This window comes from Mustelus asterias, chromosome 6 (genome assembly GCF_964213995.1).
Source record: "Mustelus asterias chromosome 6, sMusAst1.hap1.1, whole genome shotgun sequence".
NCBI lineage: Eukaryota > Metazoa > Chordata > Chondrichthyes > Carcharhiniformes > Triakidae > Mustelus > Mustelus asterias.
Window position 1 is genome coordinate 45,896,967 of NC_135806.1, and position 21,944 is coordinate 45,918,910.

The window sequence follows — 21,944 nt, forward strand, 5'->3', positions numbered from 1 at the left end:
TGTATCAAAGTTTGAAATGTCACATCTGAAGTGCAACCAATTCAAATACTTTTCAAACTTTTACTATCCACCAATTTTGAAATGATGACCCAATAATCTGCCATCTTTTTTATTGGCTTGTGTCATCACTTTATTCTCGCATTGTTTCAGCTTGGCTCAGCTTTATCCCTTTTGAAATCTTCAAATCAAGTTGATAACAAAATTACAATTTTTAATTCATTCTCAGGATGTGAGCATCTCTGCCAAAGTCAGCATTTGTTGCTTATCTCTAATTGCACTTGAGAAGATAGTGGTGGCAAGCCAGTTTCATGAACTCCTGCAGTCCATGTGGTGAAAGTACTCACATAGTATTGCTGAAAAAAAGAGACATCTTTTTGTCAAAGCTTTTTATCTTGCACTCATCAGGACAATTTGCAAGAACACTAAATGTGAGGGGAATAACAATTTATACTAGATGAGAGGAAAGTTCTGATTGATTGGCAAGTGGACTCTGGTAAAGGCTTGCCATGGAGGATGCACCAGTTGATGGTGACTAGCAGCTTACTGCCAAGCATTGTTTGAAATTTAAACCAGGCAGCTTGACTTGATTGGTCAAGGCATTGCCATGAGAAATAAAATGGTGAATGGCTGCACTTATTTGAAACTGCAGCTGTATGTAATTTCCTTGCATGTCTTAATGGGTTGCATCCTGTGTTCAAACTCACCGCAGAAATAGAGCAATAGTCAAATGAACTCCTTTTCCTTGATGTTCTAGTTGAGAAGTCTGCCGGGGATTCTCTGCTATGGTTTACTATAAGCCGACCTTCACAGGTCAAAATGCATACTGGGATTCTTAAATGCTCCACGCGCTATAAGATTGGCCTTATCAGTAATCTATAAATATGGCACAAGCCATTTGCTCATCATATAAGCTTGATGCTGAAATAGGACACATCAAAGGCATCCTGCGGGATAACAGCCACCCTGATCAGATCATGTTGTGCCTTATACCACACAAACTAAGACCATCACTTTCAGCCCTGAAAAGTGCCCTGTCTCCCTCAGATTACGCTGGAAGGGCAAGGCATCTCAAAAAATGAGTAAAAGGTGAAGCTAGTTGTTTCACGTTGCTACTATGCAATGCGAATGGTATTCACCACCAGCAGGATGTTGCTGTCAAGCCAAAAAGACTTTGGGTGGGAGTTTCCGCTCCGCCACGGTGTGTTTCACAGTGGCGGAGGCAGCTGCTATTGGCTGTCAATGGGAAACCCACAGAGGGGGTTTGCCATAGTGTGATTGGAAGATCGCTTTGGGCAGAATGGCTGGACAATCCCGGCCTCTTAGTATAGCCTATAAAGCCTATCACACAAATGAGTAAAGTGGTATATGAATTTCAGCGTCAGTGTGATGCTAGGTTTGTAGGTCGTACTTCCCAAAGATTGGTGGATCATATCAAACAGCATGTCCCTTCCACTGTTTACAATGGGTAAGGTACAGACTGCACCCAACCAGCCCTTGCTTGCAAACTCAAAACATTAGATGTGATTCTGCAATTAGACAACATTTATCCTCAGTGTGCTAAGAATTACACTGACAACCAATTTAAGATTGTCAGTCAGACTCACAGTGTGGCACATTTGTGTGTACTGGAAACTACATTTCTTAATACACAGGCCCTTTTCTTTGTGGACTGAAAACATGTGTACGCACATTGCACCTCTTTCAGCTAAATTCAATAAGTTTATAGCCATTCTATGGTTCATTCCTCAGGACAATGCCTTGACCAATTAGAGTCAAGCTGCTGATTTAAATTTCAAACAATGCATGGAAGTTAACTGTCAGTCACCATCAACTGGTGCACTCTCGATAGCAAGGCCTCGACCAGAGTCCATGTGCCAACCAATCAGCACTCTCTTCCCATCTGGTAAAAAGTGTTGTTCCCAATACATTTAGTATTCTTGCGAATTATCCTGATGAATGCAAGATAAAAAAACCTCCACAAAAATGTCTCCTTTTTCAGCAATACTCAGGTTCTTTACTATTATTCACCACTATTTACTCACCAAGTGTTGTTAGGGAGGGAGTTCTAAGCAAAGAAGAAGGAATGACAATATATTTCCAAGTCAGGATGGTGTGTCATTCAGAAGGAAACTGCAGGATGTGGCCTTCCCATGTGTCTGCTGCCCTTGTACCTCTAAGCATGCCTCACAAATTTGGAGGTCATGCCTCACAAATTTGGTTGAGTTTTTTGAGGAGGTGACAAAAATGATTGACGAGGGAAGGGCCTTGGATGTCGTCTACATGGATTTTAGTAAAGCATTTGACAAGGTCCCTCATGGCAGGCTGGTGCAAAAGGTTAAATCTCACTGGATCAAAGGTGAACTAGGTAGATGGGTACAGAACTGGCTTAGCCATAGAAGACAGAGGGTAGCAGTGAAGGGGTCTTTTTCTGATTGGAGGTCTGTGACTAGTGGTGTTCTGCAGGGCTCTGTACTGGGAGCTCTGCTGTTTGTGATATATATAAATGATTTGGAAGAAGATGTAGCTGGTCTGATTAGTAAGTTTGCGGACGACACAAAGATTGCCGGAGTTGCGGATAGTGATGAACATTGTCAGAGAATACAGCAGGATATAGATAGGCTGGAAAATTGGGCGGAGAAATGGCAGATGGAATTTAATCCAGATAAATGCGAAGTGATGCATTTTGGTACATCTAATGCAGGGGGGGCTATACAATAAATGGCAGAACCATCAGGAGTATAGACACACAGAGGGATCTGGGTGTGCAAGTCCACAGATCCTTAAAGGTGGCAGCACAGGTGGAAAAGGTGGTGAAGAAGGCATGTGTCATGCTTGCCTTTATTGGACGGGGCATAGAGTATAAAAGTTGGCATATGATGTTGCAGTTATATAGAACGTTGGTTAGGCCACATTTGGAATACTGCGTCCAGTTCTGGTCGCCACACTACCAGAAGGACGTGGAGGCTTTGGAGAGAGTGCAGAAAAGGTTTAGCAGGATGTTGCCTGGTATGGAGGGTATTAGCTATGAGGAGAGATTGAGTAAACTAGGGTTGTTCTCCCTGGAAAGACGGAGGTTGAGGGGCAACCTAATAGAAGTTTATAAAATTATGAAGGGCATAGCTATGGTGAACAGTTGGAAGCTTTTTCCCAGGTCAGAAATGACAAACACAAGGGATCACAAGTTCAAGGTAAGGGGGGGAAGGTTCAATACAGATATGCGGGGGACGTATTTTACACAGAGGGTGGTGGGGGCCTGGAATGCACTACCAAGCAAGGTGGTTGAGGCAGACACGCTAGGATCATTTAACACTTATCTAGATAGCCACATGAACAGACTGGGAATAGAGGGATACAAAAGGATGGTCTAGTTAGGAACACATGATCGGTGCAGACTTGGAGGGCCGAAGGGCCTGTTCCTGTGCTGTATTGTTCTTTGTAGTAGAGGTCATGGGTATGGGATTTGCTCTCCGGGAAACCTTGGTGAATAATGCTGTACATTTATTAAGATAAAATGAGGATTGAAATGATTATGATGCAAGATAAATATTTTGCGAATTCTGAAAGAAGCTAAGTACTTCTATATGGAGTAGCCAAAGACTTTCCACAATTTACACTTTTTAATTAGTAAAGTACATATTGTACTCATCAAAGCAGATCTCAGTAATGGTAACTGGAACATTTTTTTCTAAACCAGCACTAAGTATTCCCAGTTCAGCTATTGCATGGTTGAGATGGAGAATAAAACTCCCTCTATACTACTTTAACGATCAAGCAGCATTTCCAATGTTTGTTATTTGAAGTCAAGTAATAAATAGATTTGTTCAATCCATATTTACAGTTCACTACAAATTCAAATAGAGCAATGGTGTCACAGTGGTTAGCATTGCTGCCTCACAGTGCCGGGGACCCAGGTTCGATTTCCAGCTTGGGTCACTGTCTGTGTGGAGTTTGCACGTTCCCCCCGTGTCTGCATGGGTTTCCTTCAGGTTCTCCGGTTTCCTCCCACAGTCCAAAGATGTGCAGGTCAGATGCATTGGCCATGCTAAATTGCCCCTTAGTGTGAAGGGGACTAGCTAGGGTAAATGCATGGGGTTATGGGGATAGGGCCTGGGTGGGATTGTGGTCGGTGCAGACTCAATGGGCTGAATGGCCTCCTTCTGCACTGTCGGATTCTATGAAATCTTCCCCATGTAGGGATAATTTTAACTTTTACTGTAGAGCAAAAAACAGCGATAGTGAATTGGTCAGCTCTTTTTGTGATGGTTTGTGTGGTATACAGTACAAAATGATCTGATCAGGATGGCCATTATCCCGCAGGATGCCTTTGACATGTCTTTTTTCAGCATCAAGCTTGCATGAGCAAATGTCTCGGGCCCTATTTATGTGATTACTGATAAGATCAATCTTATAGAGCGTGAAACTTTAAGAATCCCAGTGTGCATTTTGACCAGTGAAGGTAGACTTGTGGTAAACATGCACACTGCTTAAACCTTTTCATTGAATTCTGTAGAAAGGGAAAGCAAGCGAGGTGTGAAGCAGATGATCAGTTTGCTGTCAGCTGTTTTCCAATGACAATAGAACTTCCAAGTTGCACAGGTATCTCAAACCAATTAGAGTAAATACAGCAATCCTATTGTTGCAATTCTCTTCCCAGGAGCAATCCCTTTTTTGGCCTCTGAGGTTACCAATCAGTGTGAAATTATAGGCAGTTTCTAACACAGTATCTTTGCTCCAACCACAAATGGTTTGAGAGTGAACAAACCATGTTTCTTTGGGCTCAGTTAACAACAACTTGCATTTATATGGTGTTTTTAACATGGCAAAACATCCCAATGTAAAGCTAGTGTCAATCCCTTACTTTCTTAGTATGCTGTTGTGATCAACTGACCTCTCACCGTCACTGCAAATACATCGCTGTCCTTAAAAGCAAATATGTCTGATGGGGTAGAAATTCATTTGCACCCCTTTTTCAGGTGCCAGGTCAGTGTCCAACCATGAATATATGAATTAGGAGCAGGAGTAGGCCACTCGACCCCCCAAGTCTCTCTGCCATTCAATAAACTCATGACTAATCTGATTCTAACTTCAACTTCACATTCCTGCCTATCCCTGATAATCTTTCACCTCCTTGCTTATCAAAAATCCATCTAACTCTACCTTTAAAATATTCAAAGACTGCTTCCAACACCTTTTGAGAAAGAGAGTTCCAAAGACTCACGACCCGCTGAGAGAAATAATTCCCCCTTAACTCTATCTTGAATGTACAATCCTTTATTTTTAAATAGTGATCCCTAGTTCTAGATTCTCCCACAAGAGGAAATGTCCTCTCCACATCCATCCTGCCAAGGGCCCTCATGATCTTATATGTTTCAATCAAGTCACCTCTTACTCTACTAAGCTTCAGCAAGTATGTGCCTAGCTTGTTCAACCTTTCCTCTTAACACAACCCACCTATTCCAGGTATTAGTCTGAACTGCTTCCATTGCATTTGCACCCTTCCTTAAATAAGGAGACCAATATTATACACAGTAACTCCAGATGTGGCCTCACCAATGTTCTGTATAGCTGAAGCATAACCTCTCTACATTTGTATTCAATTCCTCTTGCAATGCGCAATAACATTCTATTAGCTTTCCAATGCCTCAGTTTTCTAAATGTTCAGATCGGAGGCAACCAAATGCAAATAATTACCCAGATCCATTCATCCTCAGGGATTTTGCCTTCCCTGAGCTATTCGAGGAAGATTACTCAATTGAATAAATGACTTATGGGTAATTAGAAATACTGATCACTGTCATGGCCAATGATCTCATTATGAATTATTAAGCACTGAGATAGAGCCTTGAGGAACATGCCCCTACCAGGGTGCCACTGAAAGGAGCTATTTCCAAAGTAACGGATTTGGGAAATCAAGCAAATTTGAGCAGAAATGTTTGTATGTTTTTTGACTACTGATTAAGCTGCTGTGAAGCATTGGGCTGAATTTTAATGTGTTGGAGTGCCAATTGTGCTAAATGACATAACCCTATTCATTTTTCCAACATTTCTATTCATGTTCATTGATGGAGAGCATTTTACATAAATGTGTTAGTCCTTTGTAAAACAAATGCTGCCATCTTTATTCTCAGTCATGTAAGTGTACCCAGGTTTAACAATTCCATTCCAATTCTCTCCCCGCACCTCGTGCTGCACTAAGGCAGATTTTCATCTGTTTCCATAGCTAGTAATTCCCAGAACAGGGGACAAATCTGTCAGTAGTGGATTATAGCTTGATGGGTGCAACTCCACATCAAGCTTGGCTGACCAGGAGTCTCTTCCACTTTTACTGCCAGCCATTGGTGTGTAGGAAGGAATTGCAGGTTGACATTCAATCTGTTTGCCTGCATTACGAACACACCTTCATTGGCCATTAAGTCCTAGGTTGGTACTTGAACCCAGAGCTTCTGACTCAGAGATAAGGGCACTACTATTGTGCCACAAGATCTTGCAAGTTTAACAATGAATCCCCCCTAATCATGTTATATCAATTACTGGCAGTTACCTGGGATGTCCACCACATCCTTCCATTAATTCCGATGCTGCCAGACCAATACATACAGGCTTTTCCACTTGGTAAAATGTATTTACAATCTGAAATAACGTAAGTAAAAGAATGTAACAAAATACTAAAACTCAAAACTGAACAAAATAAATATCTATCCAAATTCATATCACAGGAATGGAATCTTACCTGCTGGTGGCATATATCAGAAAATCACTGGCCTGCTATCAGCATTGTCTGTCCATTAAAAGTACAAACTTAGTTGACTCATGAAAAGACACAAAGGAAACCCATCTTGTCACAGAGCCTCTTTGAGTGAATTTAGAGAGAGGGAAATTACCTGGAAGGACTCTTCACAAAGGCTTAAGTACCTATTGGGGCAAGGAGAGCTGACAACTGCTGCTCCCTGAATTCCTGAGGATTTGCCCAAGCAGCCAGCCACAAAGTGGATTTGTAGCAGAGTAAAGCGGATGAGAGGAAATAGAAATGAATTAACATGACAAACACTCCTCCCTTTAAACTATAAGACTGGAAGTTCAAAATTTGTTCCTGGCTAGATAGTTTAGGTGATATTTTAGCACCATATTATTGCTCTTTTACTGAAATTGAGTCTCCATTAGGGTGACCAGATTTTCAAAAATCCAAACTGGGACACATTGAAACATGTTGGGAAGGCAGGGCTCTGCAATAATTGACATGTTGGGTGACCAATGGTAGGAGCCCAGGGGAGGGGCATTTGGTGACATCTCCCAGAATATTTCTAACCAGCGTTGGCAACCCTTTATGCAATTATTGAAGCCAGTTTTCTGTTTCAGTTACATTTCTGCCTCATTTTCTCAGAAAAACTGAAAAAAGACTTTGTTTATCACAAGATCCCAGCCAGAATCATAGAGTCATAGAGGTTTACAGCATGGAAACAGGCCCTTCGGCCCAACTTGTCCATGCCGCCCTTTTTTTTAAAACCCCTAAGCTAGCCCCAATTGCCCGCATTTGGCCCACATCCCCCTATACCCATCTTACCCATGTAACTGTCTAAATGCTTTTTAAAAGACAAAATTGTACCTGCCTCTACTACTACCTCTGGCAGCTTGTTTCAAACACTCACCACCCTCTGCGTAAAAAAATTGCCCCTCTGGACCCTTTTGTATATCTCACCTTAAACCTATGCTCTTTAGTTTTGGACTCCCCTACCTTTGGGAAAAGATATTGATTATCTAGTTGATCTATGCCCCTCATTATTTTATAGACTATAAGATCACCCCTCAGCCTCCTACACTCCAGAGAAAAAAGTCCCAGTCTATTCAGCCTCTCCTTATAACTCAAACCATCAAGTCCTGGTAGCATCCTAGTAAATCTCTTCTGCACTCTTTCTAGTTTAATAATATGCTTTCTATAATAGGGTGACCAGAACTGTACACAGTATTCCAAGTGTGGCCTTACCAATGTTTTGTACAACTTCAACAAGACGTCCCAACTCCTGTATTCAATGTTCTGACCAATGAAACCAAGCATGCTGAATGCCTTCTTCACCACTATGTCCACCTGTGACTCCACTTTCAAGGAGCTATGAACCTGTACCCCTAGATCTCTTTGTTCTCTGATCTCACTCTGAAAATGTAAAATAGTAAGGCCAATCTTCATTTAAAAGCCCTGTTTATTTTCATTTCCTGGATTCTAGCAATAGATACTTTCAAACAAAGATGGATTTTAAACTAGCAAATGTGCCTCAGGTCTGGAAGATTTTGTTACCACCAGGGCAGAAAGCAGGAAAGCTGATGGGCACCATCCAATAATTCTTTAAGTATGACTTGCAGTTGGTGAACTCCCTTGCCAATCTTCAATTGCCACCCAGATACTGATTCCTTCGCAGCTGCCAGGTTGTCATGAGGCTGATTTATAGGTTGCCATGGGGGTTTATCGCTCCCAACCCCTGTAAATCACACCAGTAACTTGTATAAATTAATTCCTATCCTTCCTATAAATCAATACCTCCACCTTGACCACCAGCTCTCCCCACTTCCTCACTTCCCCACACTTTCTCCCACTGACCTCCAAATCTACCACATTGACCTCCGACTCGCCAACACTCTCTCTCACTGGCCTCTGAACTGACCACTCTCTCTCACTGGCCTCTGAACCGACCACACTCTCTCTCACTGGCCTCTGACTCTCCCACACTCTCTCTCCCTGGCCTCCGACTCTCCCACACTCTCTCTCACTGGCCTCTGAACCGACCACACTCTCTCTCACTGGCCTCTGACTCTCCCACACTCTCTCTCCCTGACCTCCGACTCTCCCACACTCTCTCTCACTGGCCTCTGAACCGACCACACTCTCTCTCACTGGCCTCTGAACCGACCACACTCTCTCTCACTGACCTCTGACTCTCCACACTCTCTCTCACTGGCCTCTGAACCGACCACACTCTCTCTCACTGACCTCTGACTCTCCACACTCTCTCTCACTGGCCTCTGAACCGACCACACTCTCTCTCACTGACCTCCGACTCTCCCACACTCTCTCACTGACCTCCGACTCTCCCACACTCTCTCTCACTGGCCTCCGACTCTCCCACACTCTCTCACTGACCTCCGACTCTCCCACACTCTCTCTCACTGGCCTCTGAACCGACCACACTCTCTCTCCTTGGCCTCCGACTCTCCCACACTCTCTCTCACTGGCCTCTGACTCTCCCACACACTCTCTCACTGGCCTCCGACTCTCCCACACGCTCTCTCACTGGCCTCTGACTCTCCCACACTCTCTCTCACTGGCCTCCGGCTCTCCCACACACTCTCTCACTGGCCTCCGACTCTCCCACACTCTCTCTCACTGGCCTCCGACTCTCCCACACTCTCTCTCACTGGCATCCATCTCTCCCACACTCTCTCTCACTGGCCTCCGACTCTCCCACACTCTCTCTCACTGGCCTCCGACCCTCCCACACTCTCACTGGCCTCCGACTCTCCCACACTCTCTCTCACTGGCCTCCGACCCTCCCACACTCTCACTGGCCTCTGACTCTTCCACACTCTCTCTCACTGGTCTCTGAGCCGACCACACTCTCCCTCTCATAGAAACATAGAATCTAGAAGCAGGAATGGGCCATATTTCCTTCAAGCCTGCTCCGCTATTTAATATGATCATGGCGATCATCAAATTCAATATTCTGATCCCCCCCCTTCCCCCCATATCCCTTGATCCCTTTAGCCCCAAGTGCTACACCTAATTTCTTCTTGAAATTACACAACGTTTTGGCCTCAACTACTTTCTGTGGTGGTGAATTCCATACGTTTACCACACTGGGTGAAGAAATTTCTCCTGGACTCTCCCACCATCGGGAACATTCTTTCTGAATCCTGTTAGCATTTTATAAGTTTCTATGAGATCCCCTCTCAGTCTTCCAAACTCCAATAAATACAATCCTAACCGACTTAATCTCTCCTCATATGACAGACCTGCCATCTCAGGAATCAGCCTGGTAAACCTTCGCTGTACTCCCTCTATAGCAAGGACATCGTTCCTCAGATAAGGACACCAAAACTGCACACAATACTCTAGTGTGGCCTCACCAATGCCCTATATAATTGCAGTAAAACATCACTATTTCTGTAACCAAAAGAGAAAATGCTGGAAAATCTCAGCAGGTCTGGCAGCATCTGTGAGGAGAGGAAAGAGCTGACGTTTCGAGTCCAGATGACCCTTTGTTAAAGCTTTGACTCTCCCACACTCTCTCGCACTGGCCTCTGACACTCCCGCACTCTCTCACACTGGCCTCTGACACTCGCGCACTCTCTCTCACTGGCCTCTGACACTCCCGCACTCTCTCTCACTGGCCTCTGACACTCGCGCACTCTCTCTCACTGGCCTCTGACACTCCCGCACTCTCTCTCACTGGCCTCTGACACTCGCGCACTCTCTCTCACTGGCCTCTGACACTCCCACACTCTCTCTCACTGGCCTCTGACACTCGCGCACTCTCTCTCACTGGCCTCTGACACTCGCGCACTCTCTCTCACTGGCCTCTGACACTCGCGCACTCTCTCTCACTGGCCTCTGACACTCCCGCACTCTCTCTCACTGGCCTCTGACACTCGCGCACTCTCTCTCACTGGCCTCTGACACTCCCACACTCTCTCTCACTGGCCTGTTGTTCTCCCCCACTGGCCTCCTCCATGGAATGCATGACTGGCCAATCCGAATGTTCTGATGGAATGACGAATCAGGGCAGTGGAAAGTTGTCACATTGAGAACCAGCCCAAGTCGGTGGGAATGAAGTTTGCCCACGGCATTGGCTGGAAGGGTTTCTGCGCATGCGGAAGTCAACCAGCCCAGCCAGTGAGGGCTGGATATTCTGGTTCTCAGGGTGCAGCACACAGGGCTTGTTTGCTGAGTTTTGTTGACTGTAAATGGATGGAGGGAAGAGATGCTGAGACTGTGTGAAAAGGTGAAATGCTGACAGAAATCTCTCATATGGTTCCTGTAGAGAGGGAAAGCTGCAATGACTGGGACTCCAGGGTATTTAAGAAAGAACCAGGTTTGTCCTGACAATATCTGAAGCGGATCAAAGATTTGTCCTTATGATCAACATTCTTCCCCCAAGCAGCATCATCTGAATCACCTCATTGCTGATTGTGGCGTAGCACAGTGCACAAAATAACTGTTAAATTTCCTTACATTTTTCAAAATAATTCATGAGTGAACGAGGCACATGGTAAAATGTTAGATGGAAGCAAAATATTTCTTTCTGCCAGGTTTCTTTTACCCTCATTCCTGCAGAATTGGCATTTGAAAAAATAATAAGTCTGCGTAGGGATTTTTCATCAGTCTATTTATATATTTATTAGTGCACCAAGTAGGCTTACATTAACACGGCAATGAGCTTACTGTGAAAATCCCCGAGTTGCCACACTCTGGCACCTGTTCGGGTACACTGAGGGAGAATTTAGCATGGCCAATGCACCTAACCAGCACATCTTTCAGACTGTGGGAGGAAACCGGAGCACCCGGAGGAAACCCATGCAGACACGGAGAGAATGTGCAGACTCCACACAGACAGTCACCCAAGCCGGGAATCGAACCCGGGTTCCTGGCGCTGAGAGACAACAGTGCTAACAACTGTGCCACCGTGCCAATAACTCATCTGACCTGATTGTGGACCTGAAACTTTATAACTGTTTCTCTCTCCACAGATGTTGCCTAAGCTGCTGACTATTTTCAACATTGTTTTTTTTAATTTCAGATTGCCAACATCTGCAGTATATTGGTCTTACGTGACTTTCTGCAAAATGATGAGCTTGTTGGAGCTTTCACAATCCTGGCTGTCCCGCCTCCTCTTGCAGTTCGTCTCTTTTCCTGATCTCGTCAGTCACAGGAAACATGTTACTGACATTTCCAAGAGGGGGGTCTACCCTTGTCCCTCCGCCACACATTACAGCAGCACATCAACAATCATTGAGGAGGTGGCTCAGGGGGTCAGACAAACGGCACTCATTTACCTGGCCTGGGGCGCTCTCTCGGCCGACTGGTGGCTCTCGGGCATTTCAGATGGGCTGAACTTGGCTTTCATCAGTGTCCACGTTAAAGGCAGCTCTCTCCACTGAGGCTGCTGAGGAAGTTACTGCAGCCCACACTCCTCAGGAAGCCTGACGTCAGGACTCCCATGTAAGGAAAGTCTCTTGTTTCTGGGACAAGAGCGAACAGAAAGCTGCAGCGATTTGAAGAGACTCGGCTGGTTTATAAAAACACACACTCAGGAAATAGTCTGAGAGCAAAAGCACCTCGCGTTCATCTAAAGCAGTGGGAAGATCTGGGATGTTTTCAAACAACCCCTATTGCAAAACACTTGATGAAGCTAACAGTTTATTTGGAAATGAAAAACGCTTTTCTTTTAAAAACAAAACAATTTATTAAAAACTAACTAGTTATATTTTGGCAGAAAATAAAACGTAAGCGGGTGATATAATGGAAACAAGTTCAGAGGAGAACTATGAAAGATTCCTCTTTGAAACAGTCGCTCAGATAAGGAAAGAACAGGCTGTATTTACTTAACAGCAGCTATGTGTTGATCGAAGTGTGTGAAACAGGGCCGGAATCGAGCTTTATTGAGTTATTATTTCAGCGGGGACACAGCAACAGATACTTTAGTAGTCGTGGGAATAGTCTGGAAGTGAGAGAGGGCTTTTCCTTTTCCAAGGAATTAGTGAGCCGTTGCAATGTTTTTTGAAAATGTTTAATCCATTCTTAAAGTTACAAAACCAATGCTCAGAGTGGGCTGGGTAGACCCGGATCCATCTCCTTTCTTGCTCCAGAAAACAAATTCAAATTTAATCCAAGTCATGGTCCCCATAAGAGAGACATACAACATTACATCTGATCTTGGGCTTGATCCAACACTTGATCTGAGCTAATATCAACAGGAATGGCTGTTGGCTTGAAGCAGAAATTGCATCCTCTCCAAGTGGACTATCTGCTCGTCCACTTGGAGAGGATGCAACTTCTGCTTCAAGCCAACAGCCATTCTTGTTGAAATTAGGAAATTTCATGATCCACCTGATCTCCTTGAATGTTTCCACTTTCCTGAAGGGATCAGAGAGGAATTTTCCAGAGTTTTCCTCCTATTGGCCAGATTTATTTCTCTTCATTGTCTTTCCCAGGAATGATGTACATGGCGTGGGATGGAGGGGGAGAGGGGATGTCTGTATAATGCCCCCGGGATCACTCCCAGGGAAGGGGTAGATCAGTTGAGGAAGGGGTGGAACACCTGGGGAGGGAGTGGGACAATCAGGAAGGGGGTGGAATGGTGGGGAAGGGGATGTGACTCTCAGGGACATGGTAGGACAGTTTGAGAGGGGATGGGTCAGTTAGGACATTGAGTCAGTCAGGGAAGGAGTGTGACACTCGGGAAGGGGGTGTAACTCTCGGGGAAGAGGGTGGGAAGGTGGGGTTTGGGGCGTGACTCTCGGGGACAGAGTGGGACAGTTTGAGAGGGGATGGGTCAGTTAGGGTGTTGGGTCAGTCAGGGAGGGGATGGGTCAATGGAGAAGGGGGCGTGACTCTTGGGAAGGGGTGGGAAGGTGAGGGTTGGGGTGGGACACTCAGGGATGGGATGGGATAGTTTGAGAGGGAATGGGTTAGTTAGGGGACTGGGTCAGTCGGTGGGGGGGGGGGATCAGACAGTTGAAGGGCTGTTGGTCAGAGGGGGAAGGTCGGTACAACAGGGGAAGTTTGGACAGTTGAGTAAAGGGATCAGACAGTTGGAGTTGTGGTCACCAGTCAGGGGTGTTGGAGAGTTGAGGGTTGTGGGTCTGATAGTTCCAGGAGGGTTGGGCTGCAACCGGGGAGGCGAGCAGTCGGCAGGGATCGGAGAGTTAGTTTAAAGTGTCTGGCAGTCGGTGGGGGGAGGGGGGCATCTGACAATTGGGGGTCGTGTGACAATCAGCAAGGGGCTACAGTCCAGGGGGTGGGTCAGACAGTTGGAGTGGGACACAGTTGAACAGATGGATGGGAGCCTTGAGAGTTTGGAGGCAGGAGGTGGGGTGGATGGGGATGGGTCAGACCTCGGGGCGGGTAGTTGGTGGTTGTAGGGCGTCCTGTGGTGTGGTCCTTTGGCAGGAGGGGTGTAGTCGTGGAGGTGGTGGGAGTCCCCGGGGGTTCAGGGTGTGGGAGAGAGTCCTGAGGAGGGTTGGTGTGGGCCTGTACAATAGTTACCCAGAAGCTAGAATTGTTTTTAATTCTTTGAACTTTTTCAGGGTAACTATTAGGGTAAAAGAGTCAGAACCATCCGAAAATCACATTTTGAGATGCTTGCCAGTGCAAGGCAATTGTCCATCGGAAGTTTGCGCATCCGGGCAATTGCCATGCAATTCTTACCTTGGAACTTCCCAGGTAGGAGGGGGGGATATGGGGCGAGGGTTCCCCAGTGAATCTTTTGGTGTACCCTCCCCCCTCCCCCTCCCTCCCTCCCAGCTACATTGCCCTGGAGCTTGTAAGTTAGGGTTTTGCTCATGGTAGAGTCAGTGTGAGCACAATTTGCCTTGTGCGGAATAACCCATTCTGCAGGGTTACATTAGTACTGTTCACCCAGTTCTACTGAAGGAGTAGTTTTTCTTTCATTTCTTGTAGTTTCTGATCAGTTGCTTCTAAAAATAACCTGAAGAAAAGCTATTGGATACATTTCTCAAGCGAAGTTGCAGTAATGTTCTTTAGGAACGGGATACAGTTGGACAGATGGATGGGAGGTTTGAGTGGTTGGAGGTGGGGAGTACGGGGCAGGTGGGGTTGGGTCAGACCTGGGGGTGGGTAGTTAGTGGTTGAGAGGTGGTCCTGTGGTGTTGTCCCTTGGGGCAGCATAGTGGTTAGCACTGCTGCCTCACAGCGCCAGGGACCTGGGTTCAATTCTGGCTTTGGGTGACTGTCTGTGTGGAGTATCACATTCTCCCTGTGTCTTCGTGGGTTTCCTCCGGGTGCTCCGGTTTCTTCCCAAACTCCAAAGATGTGCAGGTTAGGTTGATTGGCCGTGTTAAATTGTCCCTTAGCGTCAGGGGGATTAGCAGGGTAAAATGTGGGGTTACGGGGATAGTTGTTGGTGCAGGTTTGATGGGCTGAATGGCCTCCTTCTGCACTGTAGGGATTCTATGTTTCTAAATGTGTTATCTTAAAGCAAACAGGCCAAGTGCATTTGAGTGGCTATTCAGTGCAGGAAGGTGAGAAAAAAATGATACTATACTGGCTCCACACCACTTGCCACCTTTGTTTTGTGCTCTGTAAACTTCAGAAAGCTTATTTAACTGAGAAAATGTCTGCTTGTACTAACATTGCTTCAGTTTTCAATAGCATTCTGCAGTTGAATTTTGATATGAACTAATTATCACACCAGTGTTCTGTTGACTGAGAAAATGGAATTGTTTATAGTTTATACTTGTATGAAAGTGACTCTATCGAGAGATAGAGGCATGAAGAGAGGGTAGGTGGTGGGGACAGAGAGTGCATTCTTAATTCTAGTATCCTTAAAATTGAATTTTGTAAGCAAACAAAGTCTCCTTGAAAGAAACTCCATGGCACGTTTACACAGTGGTTAGCACCACTGCTTCATAGCGCCAGGGACCTGGGTTCAATTCCCAGCTTGGATCACTGTCTGTATAGAGTTTGCACGTTTTCCTGCATGTGTGGGTTTCCTCCGGGTGGTCCGATTTCCTCCCACAGTCCGAAAGGTGTGCTGGTTAGGTGCATTGGCCATGCTAAATTCTCCCTCAGTGTACCCGAACAGGCCCCGGAGTGTGGCGAGTAGGGGATTTTCACAGCAACTTTATTGCAATGTTAATGTAAACCTACTTGTGACATTAATAAATAAACCTTTAAAAAGATAAGACGGAGGAAGAGGAAGGAGGGAAGCAGGTGGAGTATGTTGGGGCTTTAGTTACCTTGTCACCCATTCATGCAGTGTTGAATGGGATGGGACTGTCAGGATTAGGAGTTATGTCAGCAACAGGTCCAGAGTTTGAGACACTGTCCAGACCCCTCACAATTCTGAATACCTCTATCAAATCTCCTGTCAACCTTCTCTTCGCAAAGGAAGACAGTCCTAACTTCTCCAATCTGTAACTGCAGTTTATCGTCCCTGGAACCATTCTTGTGAAATTTTTCTGCACCCTCTCTAATACCTTGACATCTTTCCTAAAGTGTGGTGCCCAGAACTGGGCACAATACCCCAGTTGAGGATGAACCAGTATTTTATATAAATTTAGCATTACCTCCTTGCTTTTGTACTCTATGCCCCTGTTAAGAAAGCCGAGCATCCTGTATGCTTTATTGACCACTCTCTTAGCCTGCCAAGCCACTTTTAATGGTTTGTGCACAGGTTCTGCTACACTCCTTTTCGAATTGTTCTCTTTATTTCATATTGTCGCTCCTCGTTCTTCCTACTAAACTGAATCACTTCACACTTTTCTGCATTAAATTTTATCTACCACTTGGCAACCCATTCTACCAACCTGTCTATATCCTTCTGAAGTTCTAAACTATCCTCCTCAGTTAGCAACACTTCTAAGTTTTGAGTTGTCTGAAAATTTTGAAATTGAACCCTGTATACCAAAGCCTTAGTCATCAACATATATCAGGAACAGCAGAGGTCCTAACACCCTGTGGAACTCCACAATAAACCTTCTTAGAGTCTGGAAACATCCATTAACCACTAGTCTCTGTTTTCTATCACAGGTTCCTTTCCATATCCATGTTGCTCACGTTTGTTTTATTGCACAAACTCTAACTTTGTTCACAAGTCTGTTGTGTGGCACTTTGGAAGTCCATGTACACCACATCAACAGCATTACCCTCATTCACCCTCTCTGTTACCTCATCTCAAAGTTTCAACACATTAGTTAAAGACAATTTGCTGTTAACAAATCCATGCTGGCTTTCTTTAATAAACCCACATTCACCTAAGTGACTATTAATTTTGTCCCGAATTATTGTTTCCAGAAGCCTCCCCCTCAGCCAGGTTAAACTGATTGGCCTGTAGTTGCTGGGCTTATCTTTACACTCTTTTTTGAATAAGGATGTAGCAATTGAAAATCTCCCATTCTCGAGCATCATCCCTGAGTCTAAGGAAGATTGGAAAATTATGGCCAGAGCCTCTGCAATTTCCATTCTCACTTTCCTCAGTATGCTTGGATCCATCTCATCTGGTCCTTGTATCAACTTTTAAGTATAGGCAGACTATCCAGTGTCTCCTCCTTACCAATTTTAACACCTTCAAGCGTTAGAATTATCTTCTCTTTCGTCATGACCTGGACAGCATCTTCTTATTCTGCTTTCATGTGTAAATCCCCTTTTAGGATCATATGAACTAGGAGCAGGAGTGGACCACTTGGTCCCTCGAATCAGCTCCGCCATTCAATAAGATCATGGCTGATCTGATTGTAACCTCCCACCTACACTTGATAACCTTTCACTCCCCTTGCTACCTCTGCCTTAAGATTCTGCTTCCAATACCTCTTGAGGAAGGGAGTTCCAAAAGCTCAAGATCCTCTGAGAAAAAAAAACATTCTCCTCATCTTTCTTAAATGAGCATCCTCTTATTTTTAAACAATAAGCTCCTAGTTCTAGATTCTTCCACAAGAGGAAACATCCTCTCCGTATCCACCTTGTCAATGCCCCTCAGGATTTTAAAGCTTTCAATCAAATCACCTCTTACTCTTCTATACTCCAATGGATACAAGCCTAGCCTGCCCAACCTCTCCCTATTCCTGGTATTAGGCTTGTAAAGTTCCCTGAACTTCATTTACATCCTTCTTTAAATAAATACACAATATTCCAGCAACAAGAAGAAGCAACTTCAAGAACAAAACACAGATGGCCTGGCGAGGGAGTGGGAGGGGGGTTTGCCTTGAGGCAACACATGTATGGGATATTTTTTGAAAATTCCTTACATGTATTGCCTCAATGCAAACTCCCCTCTCTCTCCCTTGAGTTTTGATGAAGTGTCAATTGAGTTAAACTGTTAACTCTAGAAACTCTGGCCCCTCTCTGCTCCTTACGCTACTGCTACTCCAATCTATGTTCAGATAATTAATCTCCTCCATTATAACTACAATATAATTCTTGCACCTCTTTGTACTTTCCTTGCTCATTTGTTCCTCCATGTCTTTCCACCAGTTGGTGGTGTATAGCCTAACCGAGCAACATAATCACACCTTTTTTGTTCCTAATCTTCAGCCAAATAGATTCTGTCCTTGGCTTTTTTGGGACATCCTCTCTCTCCAGCAGTGAAATGTTCTCCAACCTCAATGCTGCCACGCTCCCCTCTTATCTTTCTTTCCTTTTGATCCTGAACACCTTGTATCCAGGATCATGTAATACACAGCCCTGCCCTTCTTTGCGCAGGTTTCTGATAAAGCCACCCCATTGAATTTCCATCTTGCAACCTGCACTTGTAACTTGCCAATCTTACCACACTCCACACATTCATATACATGCACAGTAACTCTAATTTAGACTTCACTTATTTTGCCCTTACTCTGAACCCACCTAATAACTTACTGTTTCCTACTCAATGCTGTTTGTCTCTCAGAGTATTCTGTGCACCTTGACATTTTCTCCTGGTTTCACAACCCTGCTAAGTTGATTTAAATCCTCCCCAGTAACATTAACAGATAGTTTCACAAAGAAATTGGTTCCTGCTTTGCTTAGGTACAACCCACCCATTCTGTACAACTCCCCTAGAACCGGTCCCAATATCCCAGGAATCTAAACCTTTTGCACAAAATACGCTTAAGTTTACTTTAGATATTAGTGTTAATTTAAATTAAGCTCAGTGCAATTTCCCATCTCTTAAGGATAGAATCACACTGTGTGTTCTACTGGGGCTGGTATAAAGGAAACGCTTAAAGTCGTTGGTTTCTATTTTTTTCCTTTCTGTTACACTTCTGCATTGCTTTTTGTTTTGGATTTTTTTTGTATCAAAACAGTTGGGAATATTTATGTTAAACAGATAAAGTGGAAAATGTAAAATCCCTATGGCTAACATGATAGAATTATATCCACAACTTCAGTAGAATAGAAGTTTTATAAAGGGCCCATACAATACAAACAGTCACAGGAACTTTGAAGTCGACAAGGTAAATAATTGAAAGCTGCTGAGTTTCATGGTAGCTGCCAAATCTATTTAAAATGAATGATAGGACTAGCTATAAAGCAGACTAAATACAAGATTTTATGGTTGGAGGGCCATTTCCAGTGATAATTTTTCATATTAGGATGGAGGTTGATACTGGTGTGCGTTGTATGTTTAATTCCTGAGACTACATACCAACAAAAGCTGAAGCATTTTCCTTTAAAACCAGCTGATGTGATCTTAAGGACATACACGGAAGAGATTATGCTATTAAAAGGTTACATCACGGTCAACGTAGAGTTGAGTGGATAGATACCGGAGTTGCCTCTCCATGTGGTTGGTAGTAATTTTCCAGTTCTATTTGAAGATCATGGTTAGAGAAGATAAAGCTTAACTGCAGTGCTGTCAACAGATTGGTCGATGCCAGAACAGACCTACAGCACCTTCTGGATAAATGCAAGAGTGCATTCAAAGAGACACTTGGCTCATTGAAGGGAGTTAAAGTGAAACTCAAGATAAAGTCTAACAGTCAACCAAACGTCTCAAAGCAAGAGCAGTGCCATATGCAGGTCGAAGAAAGATTAGTACAACTTGTTAACACTGGTGTGTTAGAGCTGGTTATAATGAGTAACTGGGCTACTCCCATCGTACCTGTCATGAAACCAGATGGTTCAGTTCATACTTGTGGTGATTTTACAATAGCCATAAATCCAGTATTGTGTGCTGATCAATATCTGCTTCCTTTAATTGAAGATTTATTTGGTGGGTTATCAGGTGGGTAAAAATTCAGCAAGATTGATCTTTCACAAGCATATTTACAGATGAATGTAGCTGCTGAATCAGAACTACTGCTTACCATTGCAACTCATAAAGATTTTTTTCATTATAAAAGATTGTCTTTTGGAATTACATCCGCACCAGCCCTATTCCAAAGATCAATGGATCAGATTTTAACTGGTCTTGGTGGTGTACAATGTTACCTGGATGATATTTTAATTACAGGGTCCAGTGACAGAAGCACTTGAATAATTTGGAAGCAAATTGGAATGTCTTCAAGAACATGGTCTGCATTTCAAGAAAGTGACTTTTTCCATTCTCAGTCCAGTATTTGGGTCATGTTATCATTGATAGTAAAGATCTACATAAAGCACTGAAAAAAATGGAATTCAGAGCCTTGCTAGGATTCGTAAATTATGATGGAAAATTTGTTCCTAACTTAGCTACATTATTGAAGTCATTGCATAATTCGATGTGTATGAAACAGTCATTGGACTGGACAACAGAATACGAGAAAGCACAGATGGATGTCAAAGATGCTTTGCAGAAGTCTGAAGTCTTAGTTAATTTTAATACGAAGCTACTATTACTGCTTGCTTGCAATGTTTCACCTTGTTATATATTAAACTGATCTTTCTTTTCTCCCTCTGTGTAACTGCAACACCATATTCTGCACCTTCGCCTTTCCTTCTCCCCTATGTACTCAATGAATGGTTTTTGTCTGTATAGCGCATAAGAAACAATACTTATCACTCATCCTAATACCTGTGACAATAACAAATCAAATCAAAACATTGAGTAGGAGCAGTAGTTTCACATATTATGTCTTCAGGAGAAGAGCGGCCAATAGCTTTTGCTTCTTGTACTGTGACCAGTGCTGAATCTAATTATGCTCAGTTAGAGAAAGAAGCATTGAGTATAATCTTTTGGTGCACAAGGGTTTCATCATTATTTATAAGGTCGTCATTTCACATTAATAACAGATCATTGATCCTTAATTACTATTTTTGGGCCATTTAAAGGCATACTATTGTTACCTGTTAGTCGATTGCAAAGATGGTCACTGATCTTATCTGCACACTCCTATGATATAAAGTATCGCCAATCAGATTGCCATGCTAATGCTGATGCATTATCAACCTTACCTTTACCTATTGACTAGATACCACAAACTAGTTTTGTTAATATTCTTTATTTTTCGCTAGTAGATCATTTGTCTGTGACAGCCTCTTGAGTTCAAAGACATATCAGAAATGATCCTGTGATGGGGAAGGTGATGGATATGGCATTGAAATGAATGATGGCTGGAACCCATTGTTTGCATCCTGATTTGAAACATTATGTCAAGAAAGCTTGAGTTGACCATTCAAGGTGGGTGTCTATTGCGGGGAATCCCAGTACTTCTGGGATCATTCCTCCTAGTCTGCATGGAAGAGTTCTTGAACAGCTACATGAAGGACATCCTGGTATATTCTGGATGAAGGAATTAACATGTACTTATTTTTGGTGGCTGAGTCTGGATGCTCAGATTGAAGAAAATGTGGAATAGCGTCAATCCTTTGCACAAATAAGAAACACACCACAATTTCCTCCTTTACAGCCTAAAATGCCATAGCAATGATTGCATGTGGATTTTTCTGGTCTGTTTAAGGATTACAAGTTATTAATCATGATTGATGCACACTAAAAGTGGCCAGAAATTATTACCATGTGATTCACTCCAATAGAACAAACCATTGAAAAACTTGATGAAATTTTTGCAAGATTTGGTAAACTGGAACAGATTGTTAGCAATAATGGTTCACAGTTTACTTCACAAGAGTTTAAGGATTATGTCAAAGTAAATCATATTCAACATATAAAATACACATCAACTAATGGATTGTGTGAAAGATTCATACAATCCTCGAAACATTCTTTAAAAGCTGCAAAAAATCAAGTTTCATTATCACTTTGTGTGAATAGCTTTTTGGCATCTTATGGAAAGACTACTCATGTGACTACCCGAAAGAG

The 21,944-nt window shown here is 43.6% G+C and overlaps 1 protein-coding gene across 2 annotated transcripts in view; it reads right to left on the reverse strand.

Moving 5' to 3' along the window:
* hacd4 (3-hydroxyacyl-CoA dehydratase 4) overlaps positions 1-12,132 on the reverse strand; it is a 50,352-nt gene extending 38,220 nt beyond the window's left edge. For both annotated transcript variants that reach the window (XM_078214281.1, XM_078214280.1), the window contains exon 1: positions 12,040-12,132. In XM_078214281.1, coding sequence (XP_078070407.1) covers positions 12,040-12,110 — 71 coding nt within the window. In that variant the 5' untranslated portion in view covers positions 12,111-12,132. The remainder of the gene's footprint in view (positions 1-12,039) is intronic.
* Between the last annotated feature and the right edge of the window lie 9,812 nt (positions 12,133-21,944).